The sequence below is a fragment of the Trichosurus vulpecula genome, chromosome 7, assembly GCF_011100635.1.
Source record: "Trichosurus vulpecula isolate mTriVul1 chromosome 7, mTriVul1.pri, whole genome shotgun sequence".
Lineage (NCBI taxonomy): Eukaryota > Metazoa > Chordata > Mammalia > Diprotodontia > Phalangeridae > Trichosurus > Trichosurus vulpecula.
The window spans coordinates 38559269-38583292 of NC_050579.1; the positions used below are offsets into that span (position 1 = coordinate 38559269).

General features: G+C 44.1%; 1 protein-coding gene across 1 annotated transcript in view; it reads left to right on the top strand.

The window, feature by feature from the left end:
- Positions 1-22539, top strand: part of ADAP2 (ArfGAP with dual PH domains 2) — a 34348-nt gene extending 11809 nt beyond the window's left edge. Inside the window, exons 6-11 of the mRNA XM_036768648.1 lie at positions 717-863; positions 5937-6020; positions 13273-13335; positions 16713-16790; positions 18029-18257; positions 20575-22539. Of these exons, the coding sequence (XP_036624543.1) occupies positions 717-863; positions 5937-6020; positions 13273-13335; positions 16713-16790; positions 18029-18257; positions 20575-20600 (627 nt within the window). The 3' untranslated portion in view covers positions 20601-22539. The remainder of the gene's footprint in view (positions 1-716; positions 864-5936; positions 6021-13272; positions 13336-16712; positions 16791-18028; positions 18258-20574) is intronic.
- The last annotated feature ends 1485 nt before the right edge of the window (positions 22540-24024 follow it).

A 24024-nucleotide genomic window follows, 5' to 3' on the forward strand; every position in this document is an offset into this window, starting at 1 on the left:
GGACCTTGGGTAGCAAGGGAAGTCAGCATCCAGCTAACAGTGTAAATGGCAAATCTTTAAATGGAGGGAGCTGGACTAGGTGATCTCCAAGGGCCCTCTGGCTCTAAATCTGCGGTCCCAAGATCCCACTTTACCAATGAAGAAACTGACTCAGAGAGGTTAAACCCTTTGCCCAAAGTCGCACAGTTAGGAAGAGTTGGAGCCGAGGTCTCCTGATGCCTAGACCACGTCTCTCTGAGCTCAGTGAGCAGGGCCAGAGAGTCGGTCAGTAAGCATTGATTATGTATCAGGCACAGTGCTAAGACCTGTGAATACAAAGGCAAAATCAGACCCTACCCTCAAGTAGTATACATTCTCATGGGAATGACAACATGAATGAAGATAGGTACAGGCAAGATACCTAAAAAGGAGACAGGACCTAACCCTGGAAGGGAAAACTCTAGCAGCTGGGGTGGCTGGGTTGGATATGTGAGATGGTGAATATCTCTGGGTTAGCTGAACTAGGAGATGAGAGGCATTTGATGGATAGGGCCACCATGTTGCCCATCATTCTCTTTTCATTCATTCATCTACTCATTCGATAAACACTTATTAAGCACCTACTGTGTGCAGAGCATTAGGGAGATAGGAAATGTGGATAATAAGGGGGCTCTGCCTCCAGCAGCTTCTAGTCTAGTAAAGGGACTGTTTCTTCAAGGTAATTGTTTTTCTTTCAGGGAAAAGCACCAAAAGCCATCATTAGCATAAAGGACTTGAATGCCACATTCCAGACAGAGAAGATAGGAAACCCCCATGGGCTGCAGATCACCTACAAGAGAGATGGCAACACCCGGAACCTCTTTGTATATCATGAGAGTGGAAAGGTAAATAGCTCAGAGCCCCCAGTTTCTCTTTTAGGATGTTTGGTCAGGGTCCTCTGGCTGACTAATGTACTTGTTCTTAATCACTCTCCTCTGTGTCTTGACATTCTCTCTCCACGGATGAAAGGCATTACCCTAACTAAACTCTAATCACTAAATCTAGGGGAGGCATCAGAACAAGGCAGAGCAGAGACCTGACAATCCCAGGGGCAGGGTTTTTTTAGATAGCAATGAATCACAAAGGGGAAATCAGTTAGTATGAGGGAGTCCTGGGGGTATGGGGAGTCCATGGAAGGTAGAAGTTTTAGATTCAGTGTGAGGGTGGCAGTGGATGGGATGCCCAGAGAAATTGGGGGAGAGCGGTTGGGTGCCTTGGTCCCAAATACAGTGAAACAGTCCAGGTTGAGAGGTCCAGGAGATCAACATGAGCATAGAGGGACAGGAAAAGAGCAAAAGGCCGAACACAGAGGTGAAGATAGAGTCTGATCTGTAAGAAGAGATAGGCAACAGGAATACAAGCAGCGTAAGGCTGAGCAAGGGACCTTGGGCTTTAGTACAGGCAAGATGGAACCATTCAGATCTTGACTCTGCTACTATCTGTGGAACCTTAGATAAATCACCTGATCTCTCTTAGCCTCCTTTTAATCTTCTATAAAGTGGAAATATTTGTTCAATCTACCTCACCTTGGGAGAATCAAATGATAGAATTCTGTAAAGCATTTTGTAAAATGTAAAATGTTACATAAATGCCAGCCATATACCAGTTGTAGGGCAGAAGTTTTAGGTTTTAGGTTTTCAGCTTCCTGCTTCTTGGTGTGGCCAATCACGGGCTGGCCAATATGTAAAAGCCTCCAGAGAAAGGCAGAAATTCAGAAAGGCAGAGACCAGATGTTCTTTCTTGATTTGTAGCCAAAAACAGAGGATTTGGCACCCTCCAGGAATCCTAACACCTGCCCTGTCAGAGGAAGACAGATTGAGGGGCATTTGGTGTGGTGGAGAGGCCAGCCTTGAAATCAGAAAGGCCTGGGTCCATGTCCTTCTTCTGGCACATTCTAGCTCCATGACCCTGCTCAAGTCACTTTAACTTTTCAGGGTAAAGGCAACAAGATTAAGTCCCAGGAAAGGTGTGGCATCTTCACTGGTAGAGGGAGTTTCCAAACTGGGAATTCCCTGTGCTAATGAAATCACAGGTATGGGTATACCCAGTGGGGTGTTGGTAAATGTGTAACAGCTGGCTCTCCAGAAAGAAAAAAAAGCACACATGACACTTTTCAGTTTTCTCCTCATTGTTACCATTTTCTCCATCACTTTATTAAGTTCCAACAATCAACAATAACAAAAAAACAAATGAAGGCCTGATTTGTACTGTTTACCAATTTCTGAGGTGTAAATGCTCACCCAGAAAATTCAACCATTGGCTCTGGTGAGCTGGTTGGAGTTGTTCCAAGAGACCACAAAAAGAATTTAAGTTAAATCTGAAAAGAGCCTTGAGAGGTCATCCAATGGAACCCCTGATTTTTACAGAGGGAGAAACTGAGGTCCAGAGAAGTAAAATATCTTCTCCGAGACCACACAGGTGGTAGGTAGGACCAAGATTAGGAGCTAAGGTCTTCTGGCTTCAAATCCAAGGCCATTTCCACACACCTCTCATTTCTCACAGTGTGATTGGAGCAGTGCTGACACTAGCCACCAAGCCTAGCCTCATCCTGAATAGCAGCCTGAGTGAGATGGGTCTCCAATATCCCCTGGCACCTGACCGTAGGTACTCTAGCTCTGCACCTTCCAAATACCTTGTTTTCTGCTATCTGTGCAGCCCACTTCAAGGGGCACAGTCAATAAGTTTTTACCAGTCACTTCTTAGGTGCCAGGCACTTTGTAAACCTGGGGAAAGAAAGGGAAAAACATGGGCCCTACCTTCAAGGAACTTACCTTCTAATGGTGTAGATAATATGCAAACAACTATGTACATATAATATATACACAGATCAAATGGAAGGCACTTTCAAGGTGTCAGTAACATTTTGGCTGTTCATGTTATATCCTGTGAAAGGACTGGTTATGGATGCTGATAGTCCCATACGGGATCAAGGCCAATAATAAACTTATTTTTATTTTGAACTTAATAAAGCCCCTCCCAGCTATCCTCCCTGTCCCCCTCTGTGACATTCCCACATAGAGGAGAACAAAAAAAGATTATTATACATAAAACTGAAGGTCTCTATTATGTACAGCTTGCTTTTCTTTTTAAATATACTATTAGGTCAGCCTATAGCTTCCTGCTTGTCTGTGCTTCTGTCCAGCTTTCTGTTCTCAGTGTTTTTAAAGGAGATGTCTCAATAACCCTCTTTTTTTTCTTTTTAAGGTCTCTCTAGCCATGCAAGTCAACCATACCTTAGATAGACTCATGAGATGTTCTAATGTTTTAATTTGGTCAAAAATAACAGGCATTTATTAAGCCAGACTCTGTGCTGGATGGTGGGATCACAAAGATGAGAGAAGGGGAGACAGGCAAATAAGCGTAATCCAAGGTGAAATATGACTGGAGCAAAGGAGAAATCCAAAGGGCTCCAAAAAAATTTAAGGCAGGACAGACGCTTTCTTAATCGGGGTTAAGTGACTTGCCCAAGGTCATATAGCTAGTAAGTGTGTCAAGTGTCTAAGGCCGCATTTGAACTCAGGTCCTCTTGACTGCAGGGCTGGGTGCTCTACTCACTGCTCCACCTAGCTGCCCCAAGACAGACACTTTCACCTGGGCTGGAGGAAGATTTTGTGGAGGAGATGGTTGAGCTTCAAAGAGAGGGGAGGATGTCAACAAATAGAGATGAGAAGGATGTGAACTCTAGACATGGGGGTGGGGACCTTTGGAAGTGCACAGAAGCAGCAGGACAGAGGGATATGACAGTCTAGTTTAGGCAGAATGGACAAAAGATGCATGGGAGTTATGTGAAATAAAGCTGGAAAGATGGATTGTAGAGAGCCTTGAACGCCCAGGCAAGAAGTTCGGATTTTATCCTTGAGTCAAAAAGGATCCACTGATGGGTTTTGAGCAGCTCTGTGCTTCCGGAAGATAGTCTGGTCAATAAATTTGAAGGGTGGACTGAGAGGGTTTGGAGACCATTGAGAAAGACAAAAAAGAATGATGATAGGGGCCTTAAGCTAGGTTGTGGCTCTGTGAGTAGAGGGGAGACAGATATAAGAGAGTGTAAAAGCAGAATTGTGACTTAGCAACGTCTTGGATAATAGAGATGGAAGAGCTAAGGTAGACAGGACCATCGAGTCAGCACTGGAAGGGACCTCAGGGAAATCTAGTCCAATAGAAAGGATGGGAGGCCACTAAACGATACACAAGAGTCCCTGAGGCCACATGTTGACTTAGAAAACCACAGGTTAACATTATCTATTTTTATTGTATTTTTATTTATTTTGTTAACTATTTCCCCATTACATTTTAATCTCATTCTGCTCATATCCCAGAGCATTTTGGGCTGCATGGGGCCTACAGACCACATGTTTGACACCTGTGATCAAGTCTAATCTCCTCATTTTACAAATAATGAAACTGGAGCCTGATCAAATTAAATGATTTGTCCAAGGTTGCAGAGTAGTAAATAGCAGAATCAGAATTTGAACTCAGATCCTCAGGCTCCAAATTTAGTGTTTTCTCCTACTGCCTCATATTGCAAACTTCAAGGTTAACCATCTCCTCTCACCTTGACACTCATTACCCCCACTTTTTTTAACCTTCTGCTAACCTCCTGACACTTTGCTGAAATTGCTCCTTTCAAAGTTACCAGTGATCTCTTCATGGCCAATTCATTGTTTTTTTCTTAGTCTTCCTTGTTCTTGACTTCTCTCCACCGCTGGTCATCCTCTCCTCCTGGACATCCTCTTGGGATTTCATGACCCTTGTGTTGCTACCTGTCTGGATGCTTCTTCTCCGTTTCCTTTGCTGGGTCATGATTTGAGCATTGCATCTCATCCCCTAACTATGGGTATACCATACATACCCCAAGGCTCTGTCCTAGGCTGCCCCTTTTTTTTCTGTCACTACATCCTCTCTCTGAGTGAGCTCATCAGCTTCCATGGTTCCATTATCATCTCTGTGTAGACGACTTGACTCCCAGATCCCTATATCCAGCCCTAGGCTTTCTCCTGAGCTTCAGTCTTGGTCACCAACTGCCCAGCGGACATTTCCCGCTGGATGTCCTATTGACATCTCAAACTCAGCATGTCCAATGCTAAACTCATTCTCTTTCCCTAGATCTCTTGTCTCTTTCTATTATGTTTCCATTTTTGTTAAGAGCATTACTTTCTTCCAGGCGCCTATAGGTTTATAACCTTGGGAATCATCCTTATTCCCTACTCTTCCTTACCCAACAAAGCAAGACTTATTAACTCAACTTGGTGGATGTGATGTATTATATTTATCTCCTCTCTTCTCAAATAGCTAAAGCCCTAGTCTAGCTCCTCAATACCTCTCCTTTTACTTATAATTGGGCTCTCTGCCTCAAGTTCCCTCCTCCTCCAACCATACTCCAGCTAGCCAAGTGATTGTCCCCAAGTACATGTTTTCCCCTGTTGCTCCTCCTCTCAAGAAAATCCAGTGGCTCCCTATTGACTCTAGGATCCAATATAATTTTCTCTTTATCTCAACCTTTTGTAAGTTCTATTTTTAAGTTTATAACGTACATAATTACTAGTTTGTTTGTACACATAAATTTATAAATATACATAATTTATAAGTGAGTAAATATACAATTTTTTTACTGATAGGGATAGGAGATTAAAAAAAAGTTTGGAGAATGCAAATGTAAAGGACTTTTTCTTGGAGTTTAGGAGAGAGGCAGGGACAAGATTTGGAACAATGCCTTGAAAATGAGACGAGGTTTGTAGAATAAGAGAAACCTAAGCATATTGTTTTTTGGGGGTGGGGGAAGGAGTTGAGCATTGTGTGGCTGATTAGGCAGCACATGACTCTTTATCATCCAGGAAACCTATCTAATCTCCACTCCCCAAATGTAGGGAGCTCGGCTCCCCACTTCACTAACTGCCTTGACTCTATTTTTTTTTCTATAGGAGATAGTGGATTGGTTTAATGCCCTCCGAGCAGCCCGTCTACACTACCTGAAGACAGCCTTTCCTGAGCTCCCAGAGTCCGAGGTGAGCTATGTGAGGGCCCTAATTTCAATGAACTCTTCCACACTCCTCTTGCTTCAATCCCATGCTGCAATCTTTCATTTTCTCTTAAGTCTCAATCATCCAAAGCAGAGACTTGTTTGCACCCAGTCTTCTATGCAAAGGGAAGAGAGAAGAAATTCCTGTTTTCCACACTTCCTGAACACCCCAGCCCTGAGCTTTTGTCAGACTGGATAGGGAGTCATGGGTTTGAAAGGATCCTCTTTTGCTTTTAGACTGATACCGGTGGTTGAATGCCAGGAGACCCAGAGACTTACTGGAGGGTAGGCTCTAAAGGAAGCCAAAGACCTGCCCCTGAAATGCACTGTATGACCTTGGGCAAGTCATTTAACCACTTTGCACCTCAGTTTCCTCATCTGTAAAATGATATTAGACTAGATAGCCTCTGAGGTCTCCAACTCCAGATGCAGGATCCTATGATTCTATGACCCATCTCCTGGGAGGCTGGAGGTTACGCATCTTGCAGTGGTTTCCCAGGTCACAGCAACTTCTGTTCCAACTGAGGCTAACAAAGAATTTTACCAGCATAGACTCAGCCTCACTTGGAGACGCCTCTCCAACCAGGATGATGATGATAACAATAATTCACATCCTTGAGATGTGAATTCCTCCCAATAACATCATGAGATAGGTGGTGAGAATTATCCTCTCCATTTTACAGAAGAGAAAACTGAGGCTTGGGGAGGGGAGGCCCTTGCCCATAGCCACAAAGCTAGTAAGTGATAGAAATCAGATTCAAGCCCAGATCTCCTGACTTCCCATCCCAGTGGTTCCTTCGTTATATCAAGGTGGGACTGGACCTGGGATTTCACTAATACAGGAAACTCACAGGTAGGAAACTCCCTCCACTAGAGCGTTGAAGGTCACACCACCAGGACATGTCAAAGGTAGGACTTGAACCCAAATCTGCCCAGCTTTGAGGCCAGCTCTTTCTGCATTACACCTTGCTGTAGGGGTATGCTGGGGCCGACTCAAACCAGAGAGAGCCTGATTGTTAAATTTTTCAGTGTGAAGAGTGACATCTTGGAAATTAGTATATGCTACAGATCAAGGTTTGATTTCTTCTTTTGATTGTCTAGACTTAAGAAAATGATGGAAAAATGTTAAATAACTAAACTTATTTCTTTCCTTGTCTGCCCCCTCCCCCAAACTGCTTGTTAAACATTTACTAGCACACTCCTGCTTAGTTGCCTTTCATACCAAAATGCCCCTCCCTCCAATTTTAATTATTTATTTTAAAGATTCTTTTCTTTTGGGGCAGCTAGGTGGTGCAGCAAGTAAAGCATCGGCCCTGGAGTCAGGAGGACCTGAGTTCAAATCCAGCCTCAGATACTTGACACATTTACTGGCTATGTGACCTTGGGCAAGTCACTTAACCCCAATTGCCCTGCCTTTCCCCCCCTGCAAAACAAAAACAACAAAAAAAAAGATTCTTTTCTTTTTAAATTTTGAGTTCCAAATTCTTTCCTTCCCTCCCACCCCTTCTCCCATCCACTGAGAAGACAAGCAATATATCAATTGTACATGTGAAAACATATTTCCACGTTAGCCATATTTTTTTAAAAATCCAGAAAAAGAAAATGAGAAAATTAGACTTCAATTTGTACTTAGAATTCATCAGTTCTGTCTCTGGAGGTGGATAGCATTTCTCATTATGAGTTCTTTGGAATGGTCTTGGGTCATTGTGTCGGCCAGAGTAGCCAAGGCTTTTTGCTGTTGATCATCATTACAACATTGCTTTACTGTGCACGATAATCTCCCGGTTCTTCTTGCTTCACTTTGCATCAGTTCATACAGGTCTTGCTATATCCAAATGCCCCTCTTAAACAAATGAGTAATGGGACAAAACCAAATGTAAAAAAAAATGTATTTGGATTAGAACTCTGAAGAGTTCAGGGACTTCTGGATGCAGAGGTTCTCTCTACCGGTACAGATGGGTACTTGTGATGCATCTTAGAATCTTAGAGTCCTCTGGGTGATTTAGATGTTAAATGACTTATCTAGGATCACACACCAAATATGTATCAGAGGCAAGACTCAAACTCAGGTCTTCCTGACTGAGGCCAGCTTTCTGTTCACTGTGCTACAGGCAGGCGCTCTCTCTGATGCTAAAGGCAAAGAACACAGTGTGGGTGGGATTCCTGAATAGGTAAAGGTTGTTTAAGGCTGAGAAATCAGAGAATATCATGGAGGAGGTCGTGAAACACAGGATCTGTGTCAGGGTTGCTGAGTTATCCCCATTTCTTAGCCTGCTCTTTCTGGGAGAGATGGAGATGTGATGAGGGGAGTACAGAGAGAGAAACCTGGGAAAGGAAGTTGGTGCTAGATCACAGAGGACCTTGAATGCCAAGCTAAAGAGTTTGGCCTTGATTCAGTAGGCAATGAATGGGGAACCATTGATGGCTTTAGGGTAGGAAAGTGACATCATAAAAAGTATTCTTTAGGGAGATTAATTTAACAGCTGGTTGTCATTCCCTTATCCCTCTCTAAAATGTGTTCAGGCATAGCTTCCATTCACTTTCACATTTAATCCTCAAAATGACCCTGTGAGAATGGTTGGGATGGGTATTATTCTCCCCATTTCACAGAATGAGAAGCTAAGTCTGGCGTGGTGCTGGGGAATGAATGCTTCATTTAGTGTCTGAGGCGGATCTTACTGTTTATGTGACCTGGGGCACATGGGTCACCTTAGGTCTCCTCAGGACTGATTGACCTCTAAAATCCCTTCTAGCTTGAAATCCAGGCAGAGCTAGGGTTAGAACCCCAGGCCATCCATTCAATTCAGTAAGTACATGTGCCTACTATGTGCCAGGCACTGTGGTAGGTGCTAGGTAGGTGCCCCTGGCCTAGTGGAAGGGATGGGCCTTTGCCTCATGGTGTCCCCCCCCCCAGATAGCATGCAAGTCATGACACCACCCTCTGAATGTCACGGTCCTCTTCGAGAAGGAAGGACAAACAACAACTACCACCTGCCCAGGTAGGCAGGCTGGATCATTTCCATTATAACTGAAACAGGAAGGGAACAGGACAGATCTGACATCTATATTTAGATGCCTGGAGTCTAGCTGTCTTTTTAAGGAAGGAGTTGACTGGAACACAGACTGAGATGGGGTCAGAAACAGGAAGAGTGTGCCAAACTGAGGGTTTGGACAGAGTGGGGTGGGGAGAGGGAGGGAAAAAGTGGAAGTGGAAGAGCTAAGTGCTGGACCTGGGGCTTTGAAAAGGAGCCAAGCATTTTTTCGAAGTGGTTAAAATGGAAGTGTTTTCCATTGGGATTATGGGTGGGGACAGGAGGGCTTCTCAACTGATGAGATGAAAGGGGGATACGTTGTTGGGCCTTGGGCCTGGGAGGCAACCCTCCCCTCTTGCAGGGTTTTCTGTAGGTTTCAGGGGAGAGGGATCCCTTTGAAAGGACAAAGTTGGAGCAGCTAGGTATCTCCAGAGTGCACAGAGCTCTCAGCTTGGAGTCAGGAAGACTCATCTTCCTGAGTTCAAATCTAGCCTCAGACACTCAGTAGCTGTGTGACCCTGGGCCAGTCACTTCACCCTGTTTGCCTCAATTTCCTCATCTGTCAAATGAGCCGGAGAAGGAAATGGCAAACCACTCCGTATCTCTGCCAAGAAAATCCCAAATGGGGACATGAAGAGTTGGACATGACTGAAAACGACTCAACAGTGACAAACAGGACAAAGCACAAATGTTTAGCCTTATTTGACCTGAAGTGGCTTTAAAAATGTTGCTGACCCATCAGTAGGAAGTTAGTCATTGGTCAGCAATCTCATTCCCATCCTTTCCCTCAACCATCTTAATCCTTTATCTTCCTCCCCCTCCCTACCCCATCCCTCCTCTCCTCCTCTCTCTTCCCAGGCTGTTCCTGTTCTTGGGGCCTGTTATCCCAAATAATTATCTGAGTCTGATTTCGAACAATGAAGCATTAGATCACTTCTAGATCATTTAGCTCAATTCTCTCATTTTTAGAGACCAAAACTGAGCTACGGAGGGGTCAGGCTGGCCCAGGGTTACCCTGTTAGATTGTATCAGAACAAAGCTTGAACCTAGATCTTCTGACTCTCTGGGGCCAATGATCTTTTCACCAAGCCATATCCATTGGATTACAGATTTAGTACCAGAAGGGGACCTTGTCTAACCCTCTCATTTGGAAACAGACCCCAAGAGTTATCAAATGCCTTGCCCAAGGTCACAGAGACAATGAATAGCTTAGCCAGGATTTCAGTCCTCTGTCACTCAAAACTGAATGCTCTTTATTTGAAAAAATGAGAAAACATATTATAATGCTTTGTAAACCTTAAAGTGCTATATATTGTAGTTATTTTAAAAATATTGTATTGATATATTTTGCTTTTAATATCACCTACATTTCCCCCTCTCTCTGTTCCCTCCCAGAGAGCTATCCCTTAAAAATAAAAATTTGTTGTAAAAAAGAAGAGAAAAATATTAGAAAAATGAATAAAGACATCCTCCCCCACCCCGAAAAGAAATCAGACATCATGTGCCATGTTCCTCAACCATGGACACCCACCTCTTAAATGAACTACTCTTTCGATCATGATAGAGGACCTTTATATCCTCCCTTGGACCTGCTTCCTCCTCTATAGCTCCATTCATGAGGTCAGGCATGATACTTAATCATCTCCTTGATCAATTTCCCTTCACCAACTGCCTACCATTGCTTGACCTTCACCATTCACTGTTGAGTCCTGGGTAGCAGTTTTTGAGTTTTTTTCAGTTTCCAGTTCTTAATGTTCCCCATCTCAGAATCTTCACTTCTGCCCTACAGACGTGCTCCTCTGAGCTCTCCCTTTCCCTGCTTCCTCCTTGTAATCTCTGCTGCCAGACCATTCACTTGAGCTCAGGACCTTAAGCTTTTTCCCCCTCTCCCTCATTGCTTCGTGTAGTCTCTGAAGTTTGGAGGGGGCTCATGAGACTCATGAATTTGTCCAGATTTTTCCTATAGTCTCTGATGGTAAACTGTTGTTTGAAGAGTGCATCAGCTTGAGGGAAAGCTGATGGTGATGTAATGGATAGAGTGAAGACATGGGGAGATAGGAAGATAGTGTTACAAATCTTGCCTTTAACATGTACTGGTTGTGTGACCTTAGGCAAGTCATATAACTTCTATGGACTTCGGTTTTTTCATCTGTAAAATGAGGGTTGTGGACTTGATGGCCTCTGAGGTCCTTTTCAGCTCTACATTTATAAGTCAAGTTATACATAGGATAAATATGAGATAATTAAGAGAGGGAAGGCAATAGGATTAAGAGGGGTTGGGAAAGATTTTCTGTAGAAGGTGGGATTTTAGTTGGTACTTAAGGGAAACATTCCAAACATGGCGGACAGCCAGAGAAAATGCGCAGAACAGAGAGAGGGAGTGTCTTGTTCAAGGAACAGCAAGGAAGACAGTGTCATTGGATCAAAGGGTACATGTTGGGGAGTAAGGTATAAGACTGGAAAGGTAAGAGGGGTCAGGTTATGAAGGGCTTTGAATGCCAAACAACATTTTTTTTTGTTTTTTGGCAGGGCAGTTGGGGTTAAGTGACTTGCCCAAGTCACACAGCTAGTACATACGTCAGGTGTCTGAGGCCAGACTTGAACTCAGGTCTTCCTGACTCACTGTGCCACCTAGCTGCCCCCAAGCATTTTGTATATGATCCTGGAGACAACAGGGAACCACTAGAGTTTATTGAGTGGAGGTAGTAACACGATCAGACTTGTACTTTGGGAAAATCACTTTGGTGGCTTAATGGAGGGTGGATTGGAGTGGGGAGAGACTTGAGACAGGCAGACCATCAGCAAGTTATTGCAATGATACTGGGCTCAGGTGACAAGGGCCTGTACCAGGGTGTTGACAGTGTCCTAAAGAGAGAAGGGGGCATGTTTGAGAGATGTTGCAAGGGTAAAAACAGCAGGTCTTGGCAACAGCTTAGACATGAGAGGGTGTGAGATACTGAGGAATCTAGGAAGACTCCTAGGTTGTAAATCTGGGAGATTGGGAGGATGGCATTGCCTTCCACAGTAATAGGGAAGGTAAGAGGAGGGGAGGGTTCAGGAAGAAGAAGAGTCTGATTTGGACATATTGAGTTTAAGATGTCTACTGGGCTTCCATTTTGAGATGTCTGAAAAGCAGTTCGAGATGAGAGATTGGAGCTCAGCAGAGAGATGAGGGCAGGAAAGGTAGTTATGAGAATCTTTAGCATAGAGACGATGAAATCACCAGTTGATGTAGTATACAGGGAGAAAAGAAAAGGACCCAGGACAGAACCATGAAGGACACCAAGGACCCTAGAGGGCATGATCTGGAGGAGGATCCAGCAAAGGAAACTGAGAATGAATGGTCAGAGAGGTAGGAGGAGAATCAGGAGAGAGAAGAGGGTGTCCTGAAAACTTAGAGAGAAGATATCAAGGAGAAGAGAGTGATCATCAGCATCAAAGGCTGAAGAGAGGTCAAAGAGAGTGGGGATAGAGAAAATCACTGGATTTGGCAACTAAGAGATCATTGGTTACTTTGGAGAGAGCAGTTTTGGTGGAATGGTGAGGTCAGAAGCCAAATTGTAAGGGGTTAAGAAAAAAGTGAGAGGAAAGGGAGAAGAGGCTTCTATTGTCAATGGCCTTTTTGAGGATTTTAGCTACAGAGGGCAGAAGAGATATAGGGTATATTTACTGGGGATGGAAGGGTCAAGTGAGAGTTTTTTGAGGATGGGAGAGGCATGGCATGTTTGAGGGCAGTAGGGAAAGAGCCAGTAGGGGAGAGCTTGAAAATACATTGAAAAAGTGGTATAGGAGTAACCCTATGCCATGAGTGTGAGATAGCTTGTCCTTTTCACCAGCCTTTCCCAGCCTCTCTCACAAAGGTTGGTAGATAGAGCTAGGAGCCGGCAAGATGATTTTGAAATGGTCCTTCACCCCTGCAACTTCCCCAGACAGAGAAGACAGAGAGCTCTTCTCCAAGGAGCTGGAAAGGGGTCCCCTGCCATCCCACCTGGCAGTGATTCTGTTTCAGGAGCAGTATTAAAACCCCTCATACTCCAAATATAACCCTGTGGACAACAAACACACCTCCTTCCCCATTCTCATCTTCCCTTTGGTTATGAGTCCAAATACAACCTTGATAACACATTGTGGTGGGTAGGTTTCAAACTGGAGTGGGCCATGCTGGAATAAGTGGGCAATCAGTGTTTTCCTCTTTTTCCATCCTAGCTCCTGCCTCACATCACCAGAAATTACCTCAAACAAGGCTATATGGAAAAGACTGGTCCAAAGGTAAGCTTTTGGGTGGGGAGGACGGGGAAGCTAGTATCATGGGGGAGAGAGGCCAGGGGCAGGTAGGAGGGAGGCACCTCTCTAAATCAGTTTGCCCTAAATCTCTTAGCTGAAGAGCCCTGGTGAAGACACCTCCACCCCACCCCCCAAAAGTAGTGTTATCTGAACTTTCCAAGTCACAGTGAAAAGTTGGACACGTCCCTTAAGCTCAGCCTAATTATTAACAGCTAGTGTTTATATAGTCCTTTAAGGACTGCAAAACATTTCTCATTTTATCCTCACAACAACTTGAAGACAGGGGCTATTATTTTACAGATGAGCAAGCAGAGGCAAGCAGAGGTTAAGTGATTTGCCCAGGGTTTATAAAACCAGTGTCTGAGGGCAGATTTGAACATAGGGTTTCTTGATTCCAGGTTGAGCGCTCTAGCTACCTTACCTCCTAGCTGTCACTCTTCCTCTCCAACCCCAATTTCTGAGCAATCACAAGTAAACAATAAAATCTCTTCAGGGATGTCAATCAGTCAACAAGTATTTATTAAGACCTACTGTGGGCCAGATACCATGAGATACAAAGACCAAAATGAAATTCTCCCTGCCCTCGAGCGGCTTACATTCAATTTCAGGGAGACAACATGCAAACATATTACTATGTGCGAAATAAATATAAGATAACTTTGAAGGAACCCCGCTCATGCAGAAGTAGAGAAAGAACATAGCACCTATCCTGTTCTACTGTTAGATTGGGCCAGCCTCAAATTGTTTTATTTCCAAGAGATTAAAAACAGGAAGTCCAATGTATTCAGATTTAAGTAACTTCGAGCTCAAGAAAATAGCCCACAGACTTAATGATAGTGACTCGCACTTAGATACAATACATTATCTTATTTGATCCTCATGGCCTCCCAGTGAAGCTGATGCTGTTCTTCCTGCTTTGCAGAGAAGGACGCTGATCAAAGGATTTCCCTAGGGTCACAGAGCTACTAAGAGTCAGAGGCAGGAAATGAAAACAGGTCCTTCTCAATCCAAGTCCACCCTGCCACACTACCCAAATACACACATGCTAGATACAAAGACTCACTTGTACATTTCATGTGTAAGGGGAGATACCTACAGGCTCTCTTTTTCTTTCCCTTGTGCTTGGGGACCCTGTATCTGGTTCACAGAGGGAACGAAATAGCCTCCTCAGACTCCTTTTTTGACTGTCCCTATGACTCAGAGCCACTACGTCATGCCCCAGACCCACAGCCTACATGCTAGAATGGGTTGGGGCTGGGGTTGGTTTCTGTTCAAGGCCTAGATTTTTGTCCTTCCTAGCAGTTGACGTGTCTGGTTTTCTGGGCTTCCTTTTTCTGGGACGTCTTGCCCACAGCCTGAGATAGGGAAACGTTTGTTTCTCTGTTGAAAGGGTTACCTACTGGCTTCTAGATCACAGCTCAGAAAGAGAGAGAGGTGCTTGGTAGAGATGGCAGAGATGGGTATATGGTGGTGACTACATTTTCTTTTTTAAAATTTTTCAATCAACAAAAATCTGCCTTCTGTCCCTCGCACCCACCCCCAGTGAGAAAGTAAGAGAAACAAAATCCCTGTTTCAAACATGTATAGTGAAGCAAAGCAAATTTGCGCATTGCCCATGTATGTCTGCACTGAGTACATCATCTCTTTATCAGTGGCATGTTTCTTCATGAGTCCTCTGGAGTCATAGTTGATCATTGTGTTAACAAGAATTACTGAGTCTTTCAAATTCATTTGTATAAATTGTTCTCCTGGTTCTGCTCGTCTCACGCTGCATCAGTTCATACAAGTCTTCCTAGATTTCTCTAAAACCATCCCTATCATCATTTCTTATAACTAAGATAGAGTGCCAGGGCTGGGGTCAGAAAGAACTGATTTCAAATCCTGCCTCAGACACTTAGTAGCTGTGTGACCCTGGTAAATTACCTAACCCTGTTTGCTTCAGTTTCCTCTTCTATAAAATGAGCTGGAGAAGGAAATGGTAAACCACTCCAGTATCCTTTGCCAAGAAAACCCCGAATGGGGTCACAGAGTCAGACATGGCTGAAGTACCTGAATAACAACATAGCATTCTATAACATTCATGTACCACAACTTGTTCAATCACCTCCCCCAAATTGATGGCGATGTCCTCCCAGTGTCCAGTTCTTTGCCAATACAAAAATAGTTGCTATAAATACTTTTGTACATCTGGGTTCTCTCCCTCTCTCTTTGATCTCTTTGGGGTTTAGACCTAGTAGTGTTATTACTGAGTCAAAGGATATATGCAGCCTAATAACTTTTGGGGCACATTTCAAATTAGTTTCCAGAAAGACTGGACCAGTTTATACTCTCCCAATTATATATCAATGTATTCATTTTCCCATAGTCTCTCCAGCATTTGTCGTTTTCCTTTTTGGTCAAGGAGCCTCCATATTCAGAGCCTGAGAAGACCCATCAGAGAGGGGAAATGATTGAGGGAGCTACAGGGTCCCCAACCCATGGGAAAAACAGGGATAGAAAAGAATGGGCATGGCTCTCATCACCTTAGTGGGGTTTCTCTACAAATCCCTTTCTTAACCCCCTCTCCACCAAATGAATGGCCTTTTGCTATATTAGGAGAGTAAGAGCAAGGCCAAGTGAGGGAATCAGGGAATGAATGTGGGAAAACTCCTAGGAGGAAGGGTTGATTTATTCCCAACTTGCTTTCCACCATCATGAGTCCAAGGAAAGTTCTTGATAGTAGGGACTGCTCCATCCTTTGTATTTGTATCCCTAACACCTAGCCTAGTGCCTGGCACATAGTAGGCACTTAACAAATGCCTGTTGATTAATTAATTGAAGGAAGGGGTTCCAGGGTGTGTATAGCAGAAAAAGCAATGGAGTTGCAGTCAGAAACCTGGGTTCAAATCCTTTCTTCCCTTTATAAACTATCGACTTTGGGGCAAGTCACTTTCCCACTCAGTGCCTTATTTTCCTCATCTGTAAAAATGAGGAGCTAGACTCTGTCCTATAAGTTCCCTTCAAGCTCTAAATCCATGGTCCTATGGTTCTTCCAGAAGTGAGGGAAGGATAATCTATGCTGTTTTCCTGGGAGGTGTTTAGAAGGGAGGAGAAGCATCAACATCCCAGATGCCTGAACACTTCCCATTGACACCCTAGGAAAGTACCTAGCCTGTTTGGGGGACTGGCATTCTGTGCGGGCTCAGTCCATGTCTGGTTTCTGACTTCTAGCCTTGGGAGATGCCCCATCACCCCATCCTATGTGATAAAGAGGTTCATTTTCTCTCTGTGTGTCTCTCTCTTTCTCTCACGGTTTATCTGTCTCTGTCTCTGTCTCTCTTTTACTATGTCTGTCTCTTACTATATCTGTCTCTGTCTCGTAGCAGAGGGAAGCATTTAAGAAACGATGGTTCGCTCTTGACCCTCAGGAGAGGAGGCTGCTGTATTACAAGAACCCATTGGTAAGAGACAGTTGTGTTGACTCAAAGGAAGCCCCAGACCCCAAAAGGAAGTGTGGAGTCTAGTGTGGACAATAACTGCAATTTATCTAGGGTATGCTAGCTTACTAATGGACACAGAAACATGTCAGGGAGTTATCTCATTCAGCCTTGTGTCTCAGGGTAGAAATGCTCCCGAATTGTATAAGACCAATGGACAGCCTCATCCTTGTGGTTGTTCATTCTAGAGTCAGATATTTCCTTCCTCCAGGAAGGGCTTCTCTATCTATCCTAAATCTTTCCTGCTACAACTAATGAGCCTGTTTCTTTTTTGTTGTTGTTGCCAGCATAACTTCTGGAGTTAATTGTTCTCTGGTTCAAGGATTCTCAACTTTCTTCAGTCTTCAGACCCTTCGGCTTTCAGTAAACTTTCTCATTGTCCCCATTCGATATGAAAGGAAATAAATTCTATACTTTGCTATGTACACGCAGAGAAGAATATATGTTTCTCCTACAAACTTTATTTGGTATATAACATTTTATGGTATCATCAAGCTGTACTCCTTCTAATCTACAATTCCCCCCCTGCTCACTAATTCCCTAATTTTAGGATAGTCCTCACACTCCTTTGACAAGCTTTTGGTGCTGCCTGGAGGTCCTGTACACTAGGTTAGGAACTCTTGTCCTGGATGCAAATGATTCATTTTCCAAATCTTCGCCTTATCCAGAAACAGAGAAATTAGCAACTCTTGTACCCTGGGGCAAACCTAAATTCAGCTGAGGAGGATAAAGAGGAGAGACTTTGAACTTATGGTGGGAGAGACTCCTGGCACCATTCTGTGAGAGGGAGACACATACCCTAGGACGCTGTGAGGTTACTACTGGGGAGTCCAGCAGGGAGGGATGTGGTCTAATTATTTATGTTAATGAGATGCTAAGATTGGTAGTTCCTATCTGATAAAGGTGCCCAAGGGCCATTAATGCCTTCTAAATTTTGGTACCCTGGGAAGAAAACAAAAACAAAAAGTCTCACTTGTCCCACCCTAGTTATGGCTTCAAATTGCACTGCTGCTTGATCACATCCTAGGGCTCCCAGAAAAAAATATCCAGAAGACCCTTAAGTCCCTTGGGAAAAGAGGAAGAAGCCTTATTCTAGGGGAGAGTCCTTCCGTGGGGCCGCATTGATGCAGGGTGACAGTTACCTCCATGTCAGAGCAGTTGCTTACCATCAATCACCTCCCCACCTGCTGTTCTCCTTCCAGGATGCATTTGAGCAGGGTCAGGTTTTCATCGGGAGCAAGGAGCAGGGCTATGAGATCCATGATGAACTGCCTAAGGGTATCCGGGGGAACCGCTGGAAAGCTGGCATCACTATGGTCACCCCAGAGCGAAGATTTGTCTTTGCCTGTCCCAACGAGAAGGAACAGAAGGAATGGCTGGAGAGTTTGCAGCTTGTCCTGGCCCTCCCCATGACTGCCCTCAGTCCTCATGGTAAGACCCACAAAATCATAGATATCAGCTTAAAGCTAGAAGGGGCACTAGTCCAATCTGGTCCAATCTCCCCATTTTACAAGTGGAGAAACTGAGGGCCCGGGAATCAAAATTACTTGTTCAAAGTCACCCAGGCAACACTCTTTTTTTTTTTTTTTTTAGACAAAGGTAGAGAGCAGGGTGGTGAATTTCCTTCCAGCCACCTGGGGATGTTCCCAGGATGCCAGGACTCTGAAGATCAGGGTCGCTGCCGTTCCTGCTATGCCTCCTGCTCTATCCCTGAAACGTACACACAGTTCAGGTCCCACCCCTCCAGGGGAGTCAATGCTGCTAACTCTGAAGGAATGCCACCACCATAGACTAGAAGCTGGCTGTTGGTCCCTACCTTACCCAATCCACCAAATCTCTAGTGGAGGGAAAATTCAGCCCTTTTCTCATGAGAAAAATGTGGGTCTTGTTGCTGAATTATTTATTATTAGTTGAGGCCCTGCACCCACTGGGCCACCCCTGGGACTTTTCAGAGTATACAGGAAGGGAAGTCTATTTTTAGCCTCGGTTCTTTTTTGTTCTTGTCAGCAACTCCCTTCCCCTTGCGTCTGCTTTTCCCCCAATTACCCCCCTTCTCCCTCCCCAACTTGAACCACTTTTCCTCTTTTCCTACTTGACCACTGGGCTACGACTCAGTAGAAAGAAGAACTGCCAATAACTTTCTTTTTCTTTGTCTCTCTCCTCCTCCTCCTCCCTCTCTCTCTCTCTCTCTCTCTCTCTCTCTCTCTCTCTCTCTCTCTCTCTCTCTCTCTCTCTCTCTCGTCACCTGACCATCTCACAGGTTAAATTCCAGCCCAAACAGCAGAAATGGGGATAGGTTAGAGGTGGAGATGTGTATGGGAAAAGTAATTCAATAATTTTTATAAAGAAAAAATAAAGTTGTCTCTTTTATAGATATAGATACTAATTCATCCCCTGCATACAGTCCCTTGTGGTCTCTAAGACTCAGTTTCCTCCTCTCTAACATGGCTTGGGGAGGGGGTATGGTGTTGGGATCGGGTTATCTCAAAGATGCCTTCTAGTTCTAAATTTTATGCGAAAAACACATCCTAGAGAATCCCAGAACAGGAAGAGACCTGGAGATGGGATCTGCCTCTCCCCAGCCTCAGGCAGGACCCTGTGAAATCCCAGAATGATGAGAATTGTTTTTGTGTTTAAAAATACTAAAGGAAAGAGAAAATGTGCTCCCTGGCCTCCCCATCCCCCAGCCCTCCTTCCAGTGTCTTGTGTTCTTTGTGGTCAGGAAGTCCTTTTTTAGGTCTAACTTAAGTCCCTCCAGTAGCTGTAGCACTTCCAAAAGCCCCAAAGTTCCTCTTTTAATCCCTTTGCATCCTGACCCAAAGCCTGGGGGCCCCTCCTCCTACAGGGGCCCAAAGAAGAAATTTGATCTGGCCAAAGAAAAAATTTGGTCTGGAAAAAAAGCAGGCTTTGAAAGTGACCCCACAGCGCCCCCTGGAGGCACTCGGCCAAGTTCACCATGGGCAGTGACCAAGTTCACCACAGGCAGTAAACTTGGCCTGAATGAGCACAAACTAATTTCAGCCCTCAAAGCAATGTGGCCTTTGACCTTAATGGGGGGGGGGGGGAGAGGGGATGGTAGTAGGAATTTTCTGGATTAAAGGTAGTAGATAAAACTTTTCTTCGTTTTTTTTCCTTTCCCTCTTTTTTATTTGCTAAATATTGCTAAAAATATTTGCTAAATATTTTTATTTCTTCCTTTCTTTTTTTTCTGTTTCCTCTTCTTTTTCCCATACTTTTTGCCTTCTTTGTTTTCTTCCTTCCTTATTTTCTCTTTCTGTTTTTCCCTGTCCTCTCTCATTCCTTCCTTCCTTCCTTTTCTTTCTTTCTCTCTCTTCTTTTGTTTCTCTCTGTTTATCTGTCTCCCTCTCTTCCCTCTCTGTTTCTCCCTCTCTCTCCTCTGTCCCTCTCTCTTCCTTTCTTTCCTTTCCTCTATCTCTCTCACCCTCTCTCCTCTCTTCTTACCTTTCCCTCTTTCTCACACTCACCCTCTGTCTTCCTCTTTCTCTCCCTCTCTCCCCTTCTTTCTACCTCTCTGTTTCTTTCTCTCCCTTTCCCTCTCAACCTCCTTTTCTTTCTCTCTCTTTTTCTTTCTTTCTCTCTGTTTCTCTCCCTCTCTCTCAATTTCTTTCTCTCTCTCTCTCTTCTTCTCCCTCTCTCTCTCACTCTTCTCTCACTAGTGGTTGCTCTTCTTTGCCACACTCATTTCTATACAAGATCCCAATCATTCTCTCTTTTCCTTCTGTTGCAGCAACAGCAGCTGCTGGACAGAGATGACTAAGGCTTTGCGGACTTGCTCAGTTCTCACCATGCCTAACTTTGACTTTGGGCCGTTGGGTGCCCATTCTGCTTCAGGAAGGAGAAGTTCACTCTTGGGGCATAATCTCTGTCTGTAGTAGGAAGGACTAGCAAAAGACAAACTGTGGTCAGTGGTTTTCTTGTCTCAGGCTTTGCTCTATATGGAAATCAGGCAAGACAAAAGTCAAGACAGCTGTTAAACCCAGTTCACGAGCAAGGCAAGACATCACATTTGTGGTCCTCAAGAATGAAGGATCAACAACAAAAACGACAACAGATGGAAATTTCATCTGCCTCCCAACAGTTCCCTTGGGACCATTATTTGCCTTGGTCTCTGTAAGTCCTGATAGTGACTGAGTGGAAGACTTCTTCCCTTCACCAATCAAATGGTGGAGACTCTAAGGGCAATAAAAGCATAGGTAATGCTAGAACCCAAGCCAGCAATGATTGCAACATCCTGGCAGGACGTCTAGGAAGCAAGAAACCAACTGAGAGCACCCTCCTTGCAGGACTGTGACTTCTCTCCTTGATGCCTGAGCCTCTCAGGCCCATGTTCCTTCTGTCCCAGACAAAATCAGAAGGCTGTTTGGTGGTCTTCTATCCTGCTTAGAGACCTTCAGCAAACTTGAGGGATCCGTCTTGACACCTACAATCTCCATCATCCTGGGTAGAAGAGAATCTCACCAGTTGGGCATCATCTTCCTCCTCTTTCTCCTCTCCCTCCTTCTGAAAGCACATTCATTAAGTAGATATTTGCACACAGCATTGGGCTATGGAGGACAGTATGCAGAATAAATAGATAATGAGATTGTAGAATAAATTGAATATAGAATAAGTTAGATAGTATGCAGAAAAAATTTGAGGGCACAGTTCACTTGGTACCAGGAAGGCACAAAGGAACAGAGTGCTTGCTGGCTGCAGAGAATCTGGACCTCGAATCCATAAAAAATCAAGAGTGGATATAATCTGATTGTCTTCTACCAGCATACTTTAAAATGGTCTTACATCCCTCAAATGCGTGCTAGGAGACAGCAGTGGTGGTGTGTGTCCAGGGGATTTCAAAGCTGATGATACCACAGCAAATCTAACATGTGCTGGAAGTAGAACAGATAGAAGTGTAACTAGGATGGGGAGGCTGGGATTTTTCCCTAGGGCATCAAAATTTAGAGGGTGCCAGTTACACTTCAAGTTCTTCAGGAGGTGAAAACAACTATTCTTAGCATCTAGTTAGTGAGATAAATTAGTTCAGATGGGAAGCCACCAGGTCATGTTTTCCCCACCAGCACCCATGTACACCAGGTGAAAATCTTCCCCTCTCTTGCCTTATACTGATTCTTCCAGCAGCAGCATACACTGATCCTCCTAAGGCCTCCATCCTGGGTTTCTGGTTCTCCCACATATATACACATAGGGTGGTATATTTGCCCCCACAGAGCCTTATGTCTCGGGGTCTTTCCTTCCTCCTCCCCCATAACTGAATTTATCTTAAATAGACGGATTTAGGTTGAATTTTCTGCTGCTTCCCCAAAGTGCAAAAACAGCCACTCTGGGCTCTGGCTGAGGTCATGGACCAAATGGACAGGCTGCCTCTAGGCGTAATGAAAATCTGACTGCACTTTACTCTTCGAAGCTGGAAGATTCTGGGAAACTAGATCATGTTCTCCACAGGAGTGAATGCTGCCCTCAACAAGATTCCTTGCTTAGCAGTTTTCCTATTGTAGGCTTCTTAGGTTTGGAAGTGAAGGAAGGAAAAGACTCAGAGGATGCTGGAAAATGCTTCCTTGAAGAACTGGGTCAGTTTTTCATTTTGGACTTTCGATATCTGCCAGGTGAGTAGGGTGGGCCATGTGTGGCCCAGTATGCAATCGTCTGCTTTCGTTCACATAGAAAGACACTCAATAAATATTTATTGAATTAACTACCAAGGTCCTGAGAGTTAAATAAGGCAAATTAAACAACATCTTATGACATCCGATGACATAATATGTCACTCTTTGCAAACCTTGGAAGGTCCTAGGTTTTGAGCTGAAAGGGACCTTAGCAGCCACCTCCTCTAATTCATTATGCAACTGAGGAAATTAAGAGACTTATCCAATGTCACACAGGTAATGGGGGAAGAGGGCTGGGATACAGACCCAGCCTTTATGACTCCAAACCCATCCCACATTTTACTATATCACACCATCTCCTTAAAGTATTGCATGTTAAATGTGAGCTATTATTTAATATAGCACTATGGGAAACATGGGGGGGCATTCCCCAAATACCTTCATGAGCAAATATAAAATCCTCTGTTTGATGTTCAAATCCCTTCATAACCTTCTCACCCCGCCCCATCTTTCCAGTCTTATGCCTTATTCCCTGACTCATCCTCTGCCCTCCAGTGACGCTGACCTCATAGTTCTTCCTCAAAGTAGCCACTCCATCTCTCAGCTTTGGGTATTTTGGCTGGCTGTTTTCCCCAGGCCTGGAATACTCTCCCTCCTGACTTCCCTCTCCCAGCTTCTTGCTAATCTCAACTAAAGTCTGCCTTTCCTTCAGAAGCCTTTACTGATTCCACTTAATTCTAGTGCTTTCCCTTTTTGATTATGTTATTTATTTTTTTTGGAGGGGGGAAGGCAGGGCAATTAGGGTTAAGTGACTTGCCCAAGGTCACAAATCTAATACGTGTGTCAAGTGTCTGAGGCCGAATTTGAACTCAGGTCCTCCTGACTCCTGCGCCACCTAGCTGTCCGATTATTTTCAATTTATCTTGTTTATAGCTTGTTTGCACATAGTTATTTGCATGTTGTCCTCCCCCACGAGACTGAATTACCTGAGAGTAGGGACTATCTTTTGCTTTTCTTTGTATCCCCAGAGCTTAGCACAGTGCCTGGCACACAGTTGGCACTTAATAAATTCTTGGTGACTGGCTGACTCGGGCAGGGCAGTGAAGCTATCACAAATATATCAGAGAATTCTTATTTTTATTTTGAAATATTTTCCTCCACTTAATAGTATTTCATTTTTTCCAATTACATATAAAGATAGTTTTCACCATTCACTTTTATAAGATTTTGAGTTGCAAATTTTTTTGTACCTCTCTGCTGCCCCTCCCCTCTTGCTCCTGCCGGAGACTACAAGCAGTCAATCTGAGAATTTTGAAAGCTGAAAGGGAACTTAGAAATTCTCTCATACAAATCCTTAATTTGATAGAGGAGGAAATAATAGTAATTTATTTCTCTAGTTTGTTAAGCCCTTCGTTGGAGTGTAGGGTGACCCAGCTCATGAAGGAGAAACCAAACCAGAGGGAAACTGATCAGGGTGCCCAGATTGCTGAAGGTGGCTCATACCTCCCGATCAGGTCACATTCTCAGCTGACCTCTCTGCCCCCTTCCCCCACTATGAAGTGATTGGGAAATTC